This window comes from Phycodurus eques, chromosome 15, assembly GCF_024500275.1.
Source record: "Phycodurus eques isolate BA_2022a chromosome 15, UOR_Pequ_1.1, whole genome shotgun sequence".
Classification (NCBI taxonomy): Eukaryota; Metazoa; Chordata; class Actinopteri; order Syngnathiformes; family Syngnathidae; genus Phycodurus; species Phycodurus eques.
The window spans coordinates 12,967,847-12,987,846 of NC_084539.1; the positions used below are offsets into that span (position 1 = coordinate 12,967,847).

General features: G+C 40.2%; 1 protein-coding gene across 2 annotated transcripts in view; it reads right to left on the bottom strand.

Annotated features, from left to right (window-relative positions):
- The window catches only part of vav2 (vav 2 guanine nucleotide exchange factor), a 190,910-nt gene that overhangs the window by 23,259 nt on the left and 147,651 nt on the right, over positions 1-20,000 (bottom strand). Inside the window, exons 5-9 of one of the 2 annotated variants that reach the window (XM_061697656.1) lie at positions 14,813-14,918; positions 13,436-13,450; positions 12,619-12,717; positions 10,046-10,114; positions 9,311-9,411 (exon numbers count right to left, since the gene is read on the bottom strand). In XM_061697656.1, the coding sequence (XP_061553640.1) occupies positions 9,311-9,411; positions 10,046-10,114; positions 12,619-12,717; positions 13,436-13,450; positions 14,813-14,918 (390 nt within the window). The remainder of the gene's footprint in view (positions 1-9,310; positions 9,412-10,045; positions 10,115-12,618; positions 12,718-13,435; positions 13,451-14,812; positions 14,919-20,000) is intronic. The other variant, XM_061697657.1, reaches the window with a different exon arrangement.

Here is a 20,000-nt window from a genome sequence, read left to right on the forward strand (position 1 = left end):
CAAGAGTGATACATTTTGTTTAAAAAACATTTTTAAGAGTACAATCTATAGACACAGAAAGTGAACAGCAATGTAGCTGCAGTCTTTGTTTTATATTATACCAGACAGGTTTTGTCTGATTCATTTGGTTGACAGTAAATATATCAACATGGAAGGTGAATGGAATCTGTCAGATTAATATTATGAAAACATACTGCAAATCTACGGTTCTTTCATTACATCAATTTAATTCCGCAAGAAGACCCACTGCAGGTGAGCACACCTTTTATAATAACAAAGCACATATTGTTCAATCACATAATATTGTTGTTTTACAGATTTTAATAAAGTGTGGGTACTTTGAGAAATTAAATCATGAAATCTGTTTAAAATTTGATGAATAATTAGGATTGTATGAAAAAGAGCCACTCCTTAATTTTTAAATCGAAGGGATGGATAAATATCTCTTTGTGGAAAATCTCAGAATGGACTTTTGAACCAATTATTGCCGCAGAGTAGTTAAGACAATGCACTACACATTCATTTTAAGATTTATAACAAAATGTGAGGTGTGATGCGAGGAGCTATTTCTCACAAAGGGGAGCAGATGAATGAATATGTGAATAAATGTGTTATAATTTGGAGTGAATTGTGAATAACATGAATGAGTAATGATTTGAATCCCAGGGCAATATTTGGAGGGGTCTTGCCAATAAAATGTAATGACTGGGCCAATAAAGGATGGTGCTTGATTCTGTTGCTGTGCTGAGTTGCGTTTATCAGAAGGTGAGGGGGGGGGGGGATCTGTTAATTTTGAGCGGCGAGGATATGAAGGCTATGTTCATTAGATATCATAATGGAAACCTGACATAGCTCTAGAGATTCAACCACAGGAGAGCTTAATGTCAGCCCTACATGGGCGTTTCCCACAGCACGTGACACACAATCTTCTCGCTCACTGAGTCAAAAGTAGGCCGCTGGCAAGGATTGCAGTGTGCCTGAATAGAGCTGGCACCCCAGCATGGTAATCTAACATGGGAAACTTGAAGTGGAATCAAGTCTCTCAAAGATCTGTGGCAGAGACTAGAGCAGCACAACAACTGCACGGACGGTACTGCAGTTCGGGTTACTACAATCACTAGTAGCTATGTTTAAATACGGTCGTGCGTGAGCTGCAGTGAGCACACCCTGGAATGGTTGCCAGAAAAATCATAGAGCAGTATTCCAATTTTACCAAATAATGTTTAATCAAAATTTTGGGCGATGTGTCGACTGCATGCACAAATACACAGATTAGCACACAAATTGGTTCTGCAGTAGAATGGGGCAGGGTGAGCAGTGACTTATTTGCATGAGACAGCCCCCTCAAAACAGACTAATTTTAGCATAGCTAAAAAAGGGGGTATAAGTCTGCTGTAATTCTCTAAACATGACTTTGGAAGGTGGTCTAATAAATTCATTGATGACTTTGTAAAGCAAAAATACATGTCCTGTAAATGTGGCACAACACAGAGAAGTGTTGTTAACAACCCTACCAAATGTAAATGAATAAAAGCCATTGTCTCCGCTCTCAAATGCTGTGGGCGCTCAACTGTTAACTGTCAATCAAAATACCACTACTGTAGCTAGCAGTGTACATGCACTATGAAAACGATATTACGTTACACAATGGAAAATCACATTAGGAGGCTCAACTTCAAAATTTTATATTTACTGTGGACTAAAATCATAAATTAAGCACACAAGCCAACTTACACTCATTGCTTGGGCCTTAATATGACCAGTCGCCCAACAACGTCACTGGGCAGCTCAAGTTCTTATATGGCCAGGAAAAAAGAAATGGTTAAAAATAATTTAACCTTATAGCTCCGCAATTAAGTACTACGTAGTTCTCAGTCTTTGCACAGGGTTGTTTTCAAGCGTTATCTCCAAACATGTATAATGTGTTCAGAAACAAATCTATGATTTCACTTTACTGGGACTTTACAGGGACTGTAGGTACTGTATACAGTATAATATGGGCGTGACTCAATACACTATGTTCAGTCCATGCAAACAGGACTGATTAAGGACTATTAACTAAATAATGATTTCGACCATTTATTACAATGTCTCAACATTAAACACTGTCCTATTAAAATGTTAATGACATTGTACTGTGTTTTCTACTTCCTACCATAAAGATGCACAGTGAATAATTCTACTCCAGGCAGTGTGAGGTTTTGGCCGACCCCAAACCTGAGGCGACATGTAATGCTGCTGTCACATTATTCTATTAGCTGATCATCTTTGACTGCAGAGATTCACCAGTGATGATCAATGGAGCATCTCTGCAGCTTGAGCAATGCTCCCCCGCGGTAAGTCTTTATCAAGCGTCTGATTAAGACTTGTTCTGCACTTGAGGAGACAGCTCCCCTCAGCTCCTCCTCCACAGCACCAGTGTTGAAAAGTATTGTAAGTGGTCGGGGATGTCTTCATGAATAACTTAAGGGATTGTTGCTATAGAAAATTCACTAAATTGTTTTTGGGGGATTTGTACATTCTTGCAACTTTGTTAATTAAATGCAAGAGAGACAGAGCGAGAGAGAGAGAGAGAGAGAGAGAGAGAGAGAGAGAGAGAGAGGGAGAGAGAGGGAGAGAGAGAAAGAGAGAGAGAGAGAGAGAGAGAGAGAGAGAGAGAGAGAGAGAGAGAGAGAGAGAGAAAGAGAGAGAGAGCATGTGCAAGGTGTTTCTCATGTAACATTGTGTTACCTGTGTTTCTTAACAACCAGTGCGTTCTCTGCTGCCCACGGGGAATGAAGGTTGCTGCACCATAATGTTGCAATTACAAGGCTGACCTTCAAAAGGTCTCTTGGCAAATGTTTAAAGTCTTTACTCTGTCATGAGCCTTAGTTCTGCGTTTTATTTGCTAATTTTGTTTTTATCTGGCTAATATTAAAAAATATTGGCAGTCTCAGACAGGAAACCAAATGACATTACTACGTAAGTACTGCAGAAAACTGTTACTGCCTCATCAGTCCGAATAAGAAACACTAACAAACAACAATGGAGGAGAACAAGAGTGTCCTTTATTTCTGGACATGCACTGTAGGACTTGAGAACAATAAGGAGGCAGATTTTTATTTGAGAGGAGACTAATGGCAGCAAGAAAATAGACAACTGTTGCAAAGTGTAGACTGAATGGATAATACGCTGCAGCATCCAGAGCTACAGCACAGCAATGGGGTAAGCTAAGTTTAGCCTATGTGTTTTTTTTTTTTTTTTTGTGTGCTTTCTAGCTGTGTTCTACCAAGGAGTTGGCACCAGCTGCACACAATATAAGCTGAATACACTATGAATGCTGCTTGACCAAGCAATGGAAATAGTACCGAGTTGTACTTGATTTGACCAATGGTGAAGCATCAATGGCGAATATTGCCATGCAATCAAGTACTGTAGGTATACTATAACACTGGTAACTTCGTACTGTATGTTGAAACATTTTATCAACAGGAATAATTTGGAAAAAAAAATGGTGAAAGTCAAGTATGCTGGCACATACTAGTATTCCAACAAAATATAACCATTAAGACCATGTCGTGTGGGAACAAATTCTATATTTTCAATTTAATAACAGTGTTTCATTGGAGTCAGATGCTCGGTACTTCCACTCATGTATGCCAAAGGGCTAATAAGCACATTGCAGCATGTCGCCGCTCCTTGGCCCAGGCATCCATAATTAGTCCATCACATTACGCTCCACTTGACACCAAATCTGGGCACATCAGACACACACAGTAGGAGGTAATCACTCATCAATTCATTTTCTATGTTTGCACAGTCTCTAAAAGTGACAAACACTCACTTTGTAAACTCATGTAGGTTGCCATTGTTTGTGTCTTGCGGACATTAGGAATGTAATGGATGAAATGCTTTGAACATTTATTTATCAAAAATAGCAACAAATTATGAAACACTGCAGGAAGTAATATACTAAAATTATTTTAAATGTTTTGCATTATTGTTCAACAGACACCATATGCATCATTATAAAGCTATGTCTTTTCTCCCAGTCAATAAGCAAATAAAACTAAATGTTAGTGATGTATCAATACTTTAAACCCAATAATTATATTTTAAAGTAAGCTAAGTAAAAAAAAAAAAAAACATGTATTCCAAAGACTGCCCTGTAAAGGGTTGAAAAGCAGTAGATATTTCCCATAGTTTTTTCATGGACTGAAAGTAGTCGGCGCTGCTTATTTTGGTCTGGTCTCTTTCATTGTGGAAATGTTGTTGGAATGCAATTTTGAATAAGTGTGCTCAGGGCATCCCCTTTACAATTGTAGCCTGACTCGAAGTCAAGGCGCAACCACTGAGGATATTTCCTAGTAAACCAGAAGTGACAAGCTGTAGTAAGAGCTAATACTCTCTGACACATGGCATTGGCACTCTCTCACCTCCATTCAACTTATCCAACACAGAGGAAATGGAGAAAGTAGCGTTAAAATGCTCGTGTGGAGCCTCATTAAGTGGTCATGATTAGGCATTGCAAGGAAATCAGGGAGCCAGCTTACTTCGGAAATGAGTCAGGAAATGTCGCAGATGAAGACATCAACAAGAGGGTGCTTAGATGCCCATTTACTTTCTAGAGCTGCCTCTTTGCACACGTTTCCATTCAGGTCCACTCTTGCAGTTTAAGAATTGAGCTGCAGTCGTGATACACCTGTGACATTTTCAGCATGGCATTCAGCTCAATGACAAATAAGAAAAAAGGGCTTTTCATCTTGCATGCCAACATGAGAGAAAAATGATTTGAGCACATTGTTGTAAAGGTCATTGGGACTTATAAGCATAGCTAACCAAATTAATTATGCCCAGCTAGGTCCTCAGGAACATCACCAGGATGTCTGATGAGGGAGTTAAAATCCCCTGGTCACTGTTGTTCATGGCCATGGAGAGACAAGACAGTGGCGGCCCCATAATGAGGCAGGTTCACGTGTCAATCATTTGCACCAATTCAAAGCTTGTAATGCTGAAAATCTGCAAATCTAATGAACTCTTTTCTCAAAATTACCCCACATCACATTTTGGAGAATGTCACTGAATTTAAATATTAACGTCATCAGCCAATTTGTTTATGAATAGAAGCTGAATATTAAATATGTATCAAAGAAACGAGTTTAGTCGGTTTCTGTTTAAAAGTAGGATACCAAAGAATACAATAAATGGCTGTATTAAAAAGGTAAAGAAGATAAAGGGTTCACAATAGCTTTGTATAGCAATTAGAGAGTGACCCTGACCGAGCGTAAATGATTGGGCTCTCCAGATTCTCTCCAGATTCTCCAAGCATGAATCCGGTGTGTAAGAAACAACGTCAGACAGGCAAAGGGGACCGGAGAGGGGAAGTGGCCCATGGCATAGGAGATGTGCCGTCGCCCAACTGCCTGGTCCTTCCCCATCACAATCATGTCCTCCCTTCCGAAAACCCAGAATGTGTTGTGCCCAAACATTCCTCATAATGATTAATAATGTTGGTATGGGGACGTCGCCGAAACTGCAGAGACTGATCAGTCCTGGCGACCCTTCAAAATAGTTCAAAATATTGCTTGTGCTCTCACCAGAAAGATGTCTGCGAGACGTCTCCAGACAACCCGACAACCTATTCAGCAAAGTAATAAGGTATTTCTATATGGTGAGCAAGGTAACGCCCATAAAATCCAAAATATATGATAATTTCAGAGGTTGAAGTAGCCATAGCTAGAGGTGTCCACATACATTTTGTTGACAAGTGATTGAAGTTTTGTGAGATTAAGCTACGTTAAGGTTTTTCTCTATAGATGCATCTTCAAAAGATCAACAAAGCGGTGGGACCAGACCTTGTGTCCACATCTTGGCTCAAAGTCTGCGCGGACCAGCTCGCTCCAGTCTTCACACAGATCTTCCATAGATCTCTGGAACTGTTTGAAATACCATCCTGTTTCAAACGCTCCACCATTATCCCAGTCCCCAAGAAACCTGCAATCCCGGGTCTGAATGACTACAGGCCTGTCGCCCTGAAATCTGTGGTCATGAAGTCCTTTGAACGCATCATACTGGACCACCTCAAGAGCGTCAAAGGACCCCTGCTGGACCCCCTGGAATTTGCATACCGAGCAAACAGGTCTGTGGATGGCACAGTCAACATGGGACTGCATTTCATCCTAGAACACCTCGACGGCACGGGGACCTATGCAAGGATTCTGTTCGTAGACTTCAGCTCTGCCTTGAACATCATCATCCCCGAACTCCTCTCCTCCAAGCTTCTCCAGCTCAGCATCTCGCCGGCCATCTGCCAATGGCTTCCTGATGGCACCAGAGAGCCCCAAAGTTGTGTCCTCTCTCTGCTGCTCTTCTCGCTCTCTACATGAACAACTGCACCTCAAAGCACCCGGCTGGCAAACATCTGAAATTCGCAGACGACACCACAGTCATCAGCCTCATCAAAGACGGTGACGAGTCTGCGTATCGACAGGAAGTGGAGCAGCTGAAGCTTTGGTGTGGCCGACACAACCTGGAGCTGAACACCCTCAAGACGGAAGAGATGATCGTGGACTTCAGGAAGTGTCCTTCGCCACAGCTGCCCCTCACGCTGTCCAACTGCTCTGTGTCAACCGTCAAAACCTTCAAGTTCCTGGGAATTAAAGTCTCTCAGGACCTGAAGTGGGAGACCAACATCAACTCCATCCTCAAAAAGGCCAAGCAGAGAATGTAGTTCCTTTGGCTTCTGAGGAAGCACGGCGTGCCACAGGAGCTGTTGAGGAAGTGCTACACAGCAGTCATCGAATCAGTCTGGTTCTGTGCTGCCACAAAAAAGGACAAACTCCGACTGCAACAGAAAATCAGGACTGCTGGAAAAATCGTAGGTACGCTCCTACCCACCCTTGAGGACTTGCACGCTGCCAGAACTAAGACAAGAGCATGCAAAATCCTCTTGGAACCTCCACATCCTGGTCACCACCTCTTCCAGCTCCTTCCCGCAGGTAGGTCCTATCGATCAATGCAAACTAAAACCAGGAGAGATTCCAACAGCTTCTTTCCTCTTGCCATTAAATTGCTGGAGGTTGCTAAGTGACTCTCTGTAGTGTGTTTTTGTTGTTATGTCTCAAAAGTATTTATTGTCAAAATGGCTGTTTATTGTCTTACTCGAGCGGCTCGAACTACCGGAGACAAATTCCTTGTGTGTTTTTGACATATTTGGCAAATAAAGAGGATTCTGATTTTGATATAGAGGAGTCGCCAAAATGTCTCCAATGAAATCGAACATGTTCGATTTCATTGGAGACATTTGGCATTTTTTTTCGAACATGTTCGATTTCACCGCAACTCCTTGGCGACCCGACTAGTTTCAAGGAGACTCCGGGAGACGTCTCTGTAACCAGCGAAGACTCGAGTTGCTATCAGGTCGCCAACTAGTCTCCGTTTTCTTTCAAGTATATTGAAGCACAGGGACATTTAGAAGTGTGAAATGTGTGGCAATCAATTTGAGACATCCAATAATTTCTTGTCTTATCAAAGTCTCTCAAAGTCTACTAAATGTAACACATCGCCATTTATGGGTGTTGAGCACAGGAGTTAGCTTGCACAGAATGTCAAAACACCTTTAATAGCTCATAAACTAAAGTTTGTTGTCATAGTTGGGGTTTATGTAGGATTGGGTACAAATGACATTCCAGCGGCTGCTACATTAGATTAAAAAGGCCTAGCCACTCCTGCTGTGGAATCATGAGGGCAGAAACGATCATCACCTACATTACCGTTACATTGGAAGCAGCCACACACAGCACAGCAGAAAGGAAAATCACTCTTCCACTCGGTAATGCATATTATCCACGAGCACTCATATCTCAGAAGATGCGCAAGATGCAGATCCGTCAGAAAGAAAATGCTGTTCACAGACTCATATCTCAACTCTCCTTGTTAACTTAAAATTTCTAAGCTATAAATTACGACAGACATCATCATTAATTAATCCTCAAAACTATTTTTCAAAGAGAAATGAAATCAAATGAAGGCCATAAGAAAAAGGAACTCCTGAAAACACGCCAGAGTTAAAAAATGCATATCAACCGATGCAAAGAATACCTATCATATGGTGGGGAAAAGAATGTTGTTGTGTAATTATGCACTTACACAAGGGTGTCAAACTCATTTCTGCCACGGGCCGCATCGTAGTTATGGTTTCCCTCGTGAGGGCCGTTTTGACTGTGAGCCCATCAACATTACATATATGGTCATCACAAATTATCACATAATGTATGTACAACAAATTGATAGATAACCACGTTTGAAAACAGAAGCCAGTAAAACTCTTAACTATTATTCAATGTATCTTAAAAGGGAGCTTAATAACAAAAAATGCTTACAATACCTCAACATTATTAAAAGTGAAGACCATTTGCAAATTTGGTATTTTAGCAAAAAACATTAAGTGGACACATACGATTTGCTTTTCCGGGCCAAATAAAATTATGTTGCAGAGCAGATCTGGCCCCTGGGCCTTGAGTTTGACACCTGTGAGTCTTACTGTATAACAGTGGACCCTGCATATTTGCGATTCAGCATTCAGTGATTCCCCTCTTCACGTTTTGTAGGCGGGGAACCTTATCCCCTGTTATTTGCGGAAACCACCGCTTATTCGCGATATTTTTTCCTGATTCCCTGCTTAGTCGTGTTTTTTTGGGGGGGGGGGAATTAAATAAATAAAAAATCATGGCAATCATAATCTGTCAATTATTTGCAGATTTCGCTATTGAAGGGTGGGCATGGCCTCTATCCCCAGCAAATAGCGGGGGTCCACTGTATTTACGAATGTGACAAGTGACAGATATCAGGAATTTCTATGAATGTAGCTACTTGATGATATTTGTTTTGAAACATGACTGTTTACTTTAGAAACGCAAGAAGCCTCTGGTTGATAATACGGTGTCCTCCCTCAGTCCATGTTATCCTTCAGCATGTTAATTGAAGCTGCCCGTTTTGTGCGCATACTGTAAGTGTAAATGTGTCTGTCTATATTTGTGAGTCAGTGATTGACTGCTGATGAGTCCCAGTGTGGACCCACATTTGATCATTAGTCAAGCGGGGCATGTTCCTACTATGACCAAATACAGGCTAAGTGGGATACAAAATGATTGATTATTAAAGAAGCAACACACTGATTTCCTGTCTAATATGAATATCTCATGTTCAGGTGTCCAAATCAAATACATCTAACAGGTGTAAGTCGATTTATTTATTTATTTTATTTTAACTCTACTGGGATTTCTTTAATAAGCACAACATCATCACAGGTAAAATCAAACATTTTACCCACCGTTCTTTGAAGTCGAGGAAGATCTTTCCCAAACCGTTTCCTCCGGTGACCATGTTGAGGTCAATGGCTCGAAGGAGAGCAAAATGTACTTTGATCACATCCTGAAAGTAGAGGCCCGTTTCAAAGTTACACATCACCTTTTTGGGAGGTATAAAGATGGAGGGTTTTCAAGTTTTTAAAAGAATCACAAAGCCTGGGGCATCAAGCTGACCCTAAGGACCACATGAGTAGCCTGCGAGCCTGTTCTAAAAGTAGCTCACCAGTGATGGGACATTGTAATTTCCTAGTAATGTTGTACAAGTGATTGTTTTAAAATGTAAACGCTTGCAAGAATTTACAGAATTAAAACTGGAGTATATTGATATGTAAATATCTGTTTCTTACCTTGTGGGAAATCATTAACATGATCAGATGAATATTATTGATTTTTAATAATATTAAAAAAAATATTTGCGCAAATGTGTCGCTTCTGAAGTGTGATTTAAAGTGGTAGCCCTTCCTTGCATTTATCAGCATCAAAGTAATAGCTCTCAGTTTGTTGGTGAACCCTGATATACAGTAGAGTGTATTGTATAGAACATTTATTAAAAAAAGAGCAGAAAATAGAACTGTAATAGCATCAGCATAAGTAACATTGGATGTTAAAATCATTTCATACATGAATAAATATTGAAGCCTTAGCGAATTACTCACTAGGAGCACAACACATTAAGAAGTGCAGATCCAATCACTCACCTCAAGGTTGACGAAGATGGCCTCCATGTCCTGTGGACTCACAATTTGCCTCAATGGGATCATGTAGTTCTTCAGTGGAAAAAGGAGTTGTGAAAATTATATACTGTACTGTACATTTACAAACAAATACAGTTTTATTACACTTGTGTGTCCAAAAGTAAACCTGCCCCTTCTACGGTTTTAAGGCTGTCACATTCCATCATAATCATCGTAATATTAACAAATAGATCAACAACAAAGTGCTGAAGGCTTTATTAACCCCAACTCAATTAAGCTTAACGACTCCTATGATCATAAGGAGGTTGTTTATTCTCATTTAGTCTTGTGCTGGTGTGATGCAGGAAATTCAGGATACACATTTTGTTTAATGAAATTAGTAGGGCTTATGATTTGTTTCAGTCCATCACCTTTCAAATGAAACCTGTCAACACTAAAACTGATGTGTTCGCAATGCCAACCCTATTTCTACAATGCTTCCTTAATAAAGTGAGAGAAGGGACGTCTCAATAAGTGTGTTTACTCGGTGTGGAACGGTACAGGGAACCCACAGTATGATCCATAACTCAGTTTTTGGGTCACGGTTTAGTGCATTTTCGGTAAATCTTTCGTACATAAAGGGAGCAACTTTTCTTTGTTTGTCAGCAAAAACTGGATTTTGTAGTGTACTGGATAATATAACGTATTTCAAGTTAACCGCTATTTGAACACAATTTTTTTGAATGGCAAACTGGCTCTTATCCCTTGATTATTTGCATACACGTGACACACGATTAAGCGTGGGTCAATTGGTCATGCTTGCGCCTCATGCTACAGGCACGCTTAATCCCACCGTTACACTTGTATGGTCATAGTTGTTAAAACGCTGACGTGTATGACAGGGCACAACATGACGTGCATCCGATTGCTACGCAGTCGGAGCAAGTTCATCCATCCATCCATTTTCTGAGCCGCTTCTCCTCACTAGGATCGCGGGCGTGCTGGAGCCTATCCCAGCTGTCATCAGGCAGGAGGCGGGGTACACCCTGAACTGGTTGCCAGCCAATCGCAGGGCACATAGAAACAAACAACCATCCGTACTCACATTCACACTTACAGGCAATTTAGAGTCTCCAATTAATGTTTTTGGGATGTGGGAGGAAACCGGAGTGCCCGGAGAAAACCCACGCAGGCACGGGGAGAACATGCAAACTCCACACAGGCGGGGCCGGGATTGAACCCGGGTCCTCAGAACTGTGAGGCTGACACTCTAACCAGTCGGCCACCGTGCCGCCGGAGCAAGTTCAATAAAACTAAATTATGTGGTTGCCGGTGGATTCCCCTATATTAACAGTGTGATCCATTTATTTTCTGTACCTCAGGAATATGTTTGTTTGACCCTTCCACTAACAAACCAATGGGATACAAGATGTTTCGTGTGCAAAACCACAGAGACGACAAGCTGTCTTGATGTCCTCCTAGCTATCCCTAATTAAGAGACCATCCCTTATGGAAACAAATGGCTCGCGACTTAAAGTCACCAGAAAGGAGGGGAAAACAAAACAACACAAAACGAGAATGTTGTGCTGATGTTAGTAAAATGTACATGATTGTGTAGTCTGGTATTTTTGATCAAAGCATGAGCGGGGTCTCGTAAACGAACAATAATCGCTACGAATTAGACTATCAGTTTATACTGAACTCAAGTATTGACATTGATGAATTTGCTTTAATTGTATGTCTTGAATTTTCTTGTGAAGAATGCACTTTTAATGGTGATAGACAAAAACCAAAACAAAACAAAATAAACAAAAAAAACACGGTACGTAAGATCATATTGTCCCATGCAGAACGTCCCGAACCACGTACCGTCCCATCTTTAGTGTTTAAGTGTATTTTAGTACATCGATGTGGTAATATATAATAGAACATTGCCAGGAAAGTGAATGTCTACATTTGCTCATGTGGTGTACACACTTGGGCGTCACTGATGGTGTAGTGGTACACTCGCCTGACTTTGGTCTGGGCACCTTGGGTTCAGTTCCCACTCAGTGACAGTGTGAGTGCGAATGGTTGCCCGTGTCTATATGTGCCCTGCGACTGACTGACGACCAGTTCAGGGTGTAGGCCGCCTTTCGCCCGAAGGCAGCTGGGATAGGCTCCAGCGCCCCGCGACCCTAACCAGGATAAGTGGTGTTGAAAATGCATGGATGGTGTACACACTGCCCACAACACCAGATGCATCTGCCAATGCATCTGATAGTTTAAATAATTAATTAAATAATAAACTGACCATAACTATCATATTTGAGTTCTATGGTGTACCTAATATTGTGGCTGTGAGTGTGTGTAATATATGTCAAAGCCTGAGGGATCAGTTTCTCACATTGCGGCCGATCCAGTAATAACCACTATTGATCTCTTCCTGTGACATTTGCGCTCACCAGCGAAGCTGACAATAGCTGACACTTCCATGCTGGGAACACTCCCACACAAGGCGCAAACGGAAGCTAACACCATATTGTGGTTCCGGGATAGTAAAAACAGAATACAAAAGAAAACCAAATATGTGTGTACATAAACACGTCCTCACTCACCTTCTCAATGTCCTCTAGAGTCTTATAATACTTTGCTTCAGTCTCCTGGATCTCCACTAAGCAGCAATTCCTTTTGTCATCTTCTGTCATGCCCATTTTCTATAACACACGCAGCAAATAAAAAATCAGAATAATTCTACTGTTAGGACAGGATCTGATAGCTACCTCCAACTGTTTTAAGTACGCTACATGACAGGGCGTGCTGTGGTAATAATTATTGGTGAAAATAATAACAACTGTGTCTGTCCCGAACACAACTGCAACAATTACAGTATATGGATTGATAATAGATACAGTACATATTTTATTAGGACATTGAGATGAATTAAAATACATCTGTAACACATACTGTATTTCCACATTTACTCATAAAATGTCATGCAAATGATCACCCAAGCACCCACCAATCTTCCCAACCAACACATGCACACACACAAAATGTGGGATACAAATATCTAAAAGTATCTTTTCACAGCTCTTTATTAAGGTGCAATCGAAAGCAGGTCAATTGCTTGAAGGAAATAGGATAATGTTTATCTACTCGTCTCATTGTGACGTGTGTGGTGGCTGATGCCACATTGTAGTCATTGTAGTCATCCCCGGATGTCACTTTTGCTCCCATGGGCACTGAGTCAAATTTTAGACCAGCTGCCCTGTACATCTAATTAACAAGATAATTGGCAAGTCATCCTTGTGGGACACTAATTCTCTTTGTTTTGTGTTTGTAAACACAGTGGTGATGGAGTCTGTGGGGGAGGATGGGGGTTGATGGTTTCACTTTGATGCCAGGATTGATCATAAGCGCAGCAGCACTCACCTGCATGTATCTGATCTGCAGCATGAGAAAGGCAAACCAGTCAAAAATCAAAACAGACCAAGAATAATCACAAAGCACATCAGGAGCTGTAACCACTTAGTACAGGTAACCTCCACCATGGATAGTTTTCTCTGTGGTGTTTCCTTGTCAGCAGGCTTACACAAAAGCTTCTTCACCCAATGGCGTAGTATGGGTTGCTGTCCTGTGGACTTGCAATGCTCTTACAGCTCAATATTGAGCACTTTTTAGTCTAACAGACCGGCAGACCGGCATATGTTTTATTTTTAGAAAACATGATTTTGTAGTAATCCTGTTGATGTGTTGTGATTCTGGTGTATTTAATCAAGTTATTAAGAGTTTTATGAAAATTGGCATCTGATTTATTAGGATGCCATTGTGATACTGATACTCTTTACAAAATACAGTTGAAGTACAGGCTGAAGAAACCTGACTTTTATTTCTGGACACATTGGTATATCATTCCTATTCTTTGGACCAGTACATTAATTACATACTGTATATTTGGTCCGTGGCCCACCTTCCTTTTCATCCACATACATCACACACATACATGACATGTAAACATCATTCTAGTAGGAAAAAACTGTGGTCAGGAACTCAGAGCTCTTGTTGAGACTACAGATAAATCCAATCTTGCAGCTCTACTGTCTTGCAAATGACCAGATGGGATTTGTTACGTTCACACATGAGCACACTGCACTGACTTGTCTGCATGGGATGCAATGATCTTCAGCATGTACATCCACAAACTAGCAACAAGTGGAATCAGGGCATTTCATCTAAAGTCGCGGTTCTGCTCCTCGGTCACCACGACGTCAGCGTTCAGATGACGCAACTGCTTCTCTTATATTCTATGTGAAAGAGCAGAACTGAAGCACTGAAGACACATCTGGAGAAAAACACCACCATGTGGTTTCCATCTTGCTCAAGTCAGATTTCATGTGATTTTTTTATTTTATTTGGATTTGTGGCTGCCAGTGTGAATTAGGCCTGAGATACTAGTCTATATTCTACAGATGTGAATTCTGAAAGCTGGTAGGGCAGGGTTGCACCAGTTACAATGCTGAAATTGTATGCCCGCCATCCAAAACGAAGGGTGAGATATGGGCCAAGGAGAAACCCATGACATTTTAGTGCAGGCTTGGATAAAGGTATAAATCTAGAAAACTCTCCCGACTTGTTATAGTTAACATTGTTCTTAATTTTACAAATGCATGAATAATTTTATTATCAGAATTCACACATGTGAAGGTGTTCAATTTGGTGCTGATCTAAGAACCAATTAGGTTGGCAGCAGCATAGGAGTGTTGATCACGGAAATTAGATTTGATTGGATTTTTCTCTCAAAGCCCTTACCATGGGTTGTCGTACTTCCACTTTAATAATGTCTTCATAGATGTCATCACCATCGTCCTCACACGGCACACAGTCATAGATGTCATCCTCACCCAGGTCATGCTCACTGGAGAAGAAAAATTAGTTAGATAAACAACTTTATCAGGAAAAAGTGCTCTTCTTTGAAAAAACTGTATTTCTAGGGAACCAGTTATTAAGCTACAGATCACCTGCTTTAATTTTGATGTTCACGCATCTTTACTGACTTGTGCTAATGTTTTCTTGCTATCCTACCATTATGAGTCAAACCACCGGCATAGCACAGTTTACGGTGGATAAAAGCTTCCACTGGGATAACGTTTTGTGCCGAAGGAAGTAAAGAAATAACCTTTGGTATTGGATCCAAACTGACGGTCATCAGAAATAACAAATGACCACATCTTGAAAATAAACGTGGCAAGACATCACTGATTAATAATTGACAAAAAATAAAGTTATAAGTATTAACACTTTTCACCATACACACTTTTCCTGCACTGTGAAGACTAAATTAAAAAAATATGAAAATGTGTGCTGAAATACAGTGTATGCTTTTTTGAAAGTAGACATAAAAATATCTCATGCCTTCATATGAGAGTGAGACTCATTTCATGCAGTTGTATTCTGTCATTGCTAATAAAATCATATGATGAACATATGGCCTCTGCCTTTGCTGTTGCGGCTTACAATAATCTTGAGTTCACTGTCTGTGTGACAAGGGTGAAAAATAGAGAAGATAAAACTGCTGTTCAATCAAATATTCAGCTTTGTCTTCATGCTCATGCAGGGCCTGTTTCAAGTTTTAATTGAGGTGGCTTAGTTCACTAAAAATAAGACGCTTCCACTTGCTTCATTAAGGAAAGAAGCTGCTGTTGAATACTGAGAAGGCAGCGTGGGAGGACGACAACCCGCCAACGGTGTCCCGAATTTGTCTTCTCTGTGAACTCTCGAAGTATACCAGCCTCCACAGAGACTCTTGATTGACATGGATGGGCATTTCAGGAAACAAGTCAACTAAATATAAAAATGATCTCTCACAGAAAATTATTATAATAAAAGAAAGGTCCAGTTCAAGTATAGATATAAAAGACGAGCAGCATCTCGACGGAGAGTAAGAGGAGCTGGGGAACTGAGTGACGAGAACTACAATTAAAAAGAATAATATACATTTGCCTCTTCTTAGGCCAAAAGATATATGCTGTATCCATTGATCTTTTCTCACAATAATAATAAAAATGCTATAACTATTGCATGGCTATATTTGTTACATACAGTATGTACAAAACAGTAGATTTATTCTCAATTTCTCAATTAAAATTACAAAAACATTAATCTTGAATACCAATAAATCGTCCTGTTTCCAGTCATGGGGCACTTACACATAACTGCACAAGATCACTGACTTTTTTAAAAACTTGAAGTATCTGCACCATAACTATTTTTGGTAAGACAATATAATATCGACTCTGCAGTCGTGGCCCAATGGTTAAGATCATCGCCTGTCACCATGGGGGACCTAGGTTCAAGACCACGACTGGACCATTCACCAACATCCCCTGGGCTCACGGTTGTGGTGTCCTTGAGCAAGACACTGATACCCCAAAATTCTCCCTGGGCGCTTCAGCTGCCCCCTGCGCCAGTGTGTTCCACTAACGTGTATGTGTTCACTGTGATGGGTAAAATGCAGAGAACAAATCTCATGTGCATGCATGTTCATGACAATAAAGGTGATTCTTCTTTACAGTGCTGTGAAAAGATATTTGTACTCTTCCTGATTTCTTTTTTCTTTCCACGCAAGTCCACCTCTGAATGGTACAACAAAAAAAAAAAAAAAAAAAAAAAAAAAAAAAAAAAAAAAGGTTTTGGAGAGCCCCAGTCCAAGTTCAGAATTAAATGTGATTAAAATAGTGTGGTATGACCTTAAACAGTCAGTCAATGCTTGAAAATGCTCCAACACGAATGAATTAAAACAATTCTGCAAAGATAAGTAGGCCAAAACTCCTCCACAGTGATGTGAAAGACTCATCACCAGTTAATGCAAACGCTTGATTTCAGTTATTGTTGTCAAGGGTTGCACAACCAGTTATTAGGTTTGGGAGCAATTACTTTTTCACATTGGGTTAGATGGGTTCGGACTTTAATTTCCCTTAATAAATAAACTTGTATCATTTAGAAACGGCATTTTATATTTATTTGGTTTGCATGTTTGAAATACTACAATTAAAATCAGGAACTGGGCAAATCCTTTTTCACTGCAGTGTATAACAAATGTCAACAGGACAATTTCCTTAATATTAATTAAATTTTCTTAATTTTCCTAATATTAAATTGTGAAAACACTGTTTCTGAGTACTTATACACATCCATGTTGCATAGTCTAGCAACTTGTGTCACATGTGAACTGATATCGTAGCCAAGGAAGATTGGACACTTTTAACACACTGCTATTATTTTGAACAGTGTATGTGCACACATGTGTGCGTATTCAGCATGTAGAGATACTGTACATCCAGATGTATGCATGAGCATGTGTATGCATCACAGTGGATAAGTAAGGCACAGGAGAGGAATGAAAACCTGAGCACTCATGAATTAGGCTGCATTTTCTGTCTGATTACCGCAGTGACAAGCCACAGGGTGTCTTGGGTGTTTGCACGCAATCAGCCAAGTAGCTCAAAGGCCTCAATGACATAGTTAGATTTTAGCGAGGTAGGGATGGGAGAATGACTCACCATATCACTGAGCTGTTACTGAGCAAAAGTCCCCTAAGGTTAGATGCATTGGTTTTCTTTGCAATGTGGCCGGGGCTCTAGTTTCTACATCGAGGAGGAGCTCATGCATCATCCCTATACTTAAGTGCTGTTTCTTACCAGCTTTAGAGCTGATGCATCCAAATGGAACATTAAGCTAATATACCAGATGCGATTTCAGTGATAATGACACAGTTTAAATGGATGCCTTACACATGGTTTACTTTTCTACAGTCTGTATTCAGTCAGTGGCCGTTTCTGGTATGTGCCATACGTGTGGCTGCACGGGATGGCATTTCGGGGGTTAAATGGTTTTCTACTGGCATTATGACATGTAAATCATTGCCATTTGTGCAGGCAATTTGCTCCCCCTTTTGGAGTTGCCCTGTGTAGAAGAGATGTGGGGGCGTTGAAAGGGGGTCTCGAAAAGGGCACCATTCAAGCTTGGACTGCCACTGTTTACACTAGTGTTGTAGAAATGATTTAGATGTAAAGAATGCTCATAAAAAACCTAATTAATGCTGGGGAAAAACAACTTCATGAACTTTACAAAAGGTTAATGTGAAAAATAAATACGCTGTGGGTTGTTTGGCCATTTCTGTTCACAAAATAATGTAACATGACTTCAACCTTACAGGTATGATGTTAAATTAAAATTAATTTTGTTATTAGATACCTTGCAGGGACTATATGAGGTAGGCTCCATCTATTTTCAAGCTATTGACTTTCCATGTCAATCTGCCCAAGGGATTAATGGAGCAAAATAAACTGCAGAGGGGGTGACACAAAGAAGCTTGTGACACTGTTTGCTTCAGAATGGAAATCTATGTGTGCTTTTTTACAGAGGAAAAACTCCCCTGGCGGCCCAATACAGCGCCATTTCATGCTTTGTCAATTCCCGGATGGAGTCATTCCAAAGTGACTGTGAGTTAAGCAATATGAAGACTTGACATCACAAAAGTAAGGGGAAGAAGCACAGTCGGGGTTTACCACATTAACCCAGGAGACCTCAATTAGATACAGGTTGTGTTCCAATTGACTGCGAGAGTCCTGTAGATGCATTCCTTTGCTCAGTGCAAAACTACTATTGACTCTAAAAGCTGTACAGGTGAGATTATTCTGACAACCTGATGGTCTAATCTTCACTTGACACGATTTGTTCTGACATTGTAATTGAAATAAGGTCAAGTTACCTCTTATAAATAAGTTGGGATGTAATTTCAGGCTGTGATGCCAATGTGAAGCAACGCTAACGAAAACATTCATCTCTACATTAATTGATGGAGTGGACAATGAAACTTCAAGCAACCTTTAGCAAACCTGAAGGTCCACAATCAGGCCAAGTTGTAATTGAATAGGTCTAGCTGTAACTCAATAGTTAATCAATGTAATTTCATTGAAAAGCCCCCCGTTGAGGTTTGGTTTACTTGCTTAGTTTAATTACAACACATTCTTTCAGATGGCTAATCATTTTTCATCTTAACATTGAGGTGAATGATGCCACTGAGTTCCTATGACAATATTCTGTGCAAGCTGTTGTTTTTAATGATGCCATATGTCCGGATTCTGCATGTTTTCCTCCTTTAAGAGACTCTTGAGGAGTATTATGTCGGTAAAATAGATGATTATTACTCAGGAAGAGTTATCCTCTATCTCATTTTTACAGTTTAGTCATGCACTTAATTCAAACCATGCATCAATATGTCAGACTAATGAAGGTCTTTGAATGCAGGGTTATAACAGGCATGGCTCTTGTGCCACACGTGTCAAACTGTGTTCAGTGCAGGACCTGCTGATGAATCAGTTATGTGCGTGTTCATTGATGAAACAAAATGCATACATGGTCTTTGTAAAAGGTCAAGAGCAGCCCTGTAGCAAAGCAGTATAATTAAGTCAATAAGATCTACACCTTCTGTTTGCGACTTCAGGTCACACATTTTTGCGTTGCAAAACACAAAAAAATTAAACTTTGGGTGCAGATTTTCTGAAGGCACCGGTTAGTTTGGGTCTAAACCAATCAGAGAAAATATGATTTTTGTAGAGATACACTCAAACCCAGACTAAGGCTTGAGGATTCTGACATGTTGATCGACAACTGGCTTTATTACATCATAACCAGATGCACTTTTCATTTTGTCTCCTTTGAAAACCAAATCCCAGCCACCATACAAATACATTTATATCAACTGAGGACTACCTTTAAAACGTGTTATTTTTATCTGTAGAGGACCTGAAAAGGGCCGTCAATTATTTGATTATTATTATCTTTTTGCCTTAACGACAGTAATGCTCTCTGGAATCTGTCAGATTCATTAACACATATTTTATGGATTATTTTGTGACACATATTCCATAAAATAGTTGTCATGTATGACCATCACACGAGGTAGCACACTGCCTGAAATATCTTAGCGTACCTA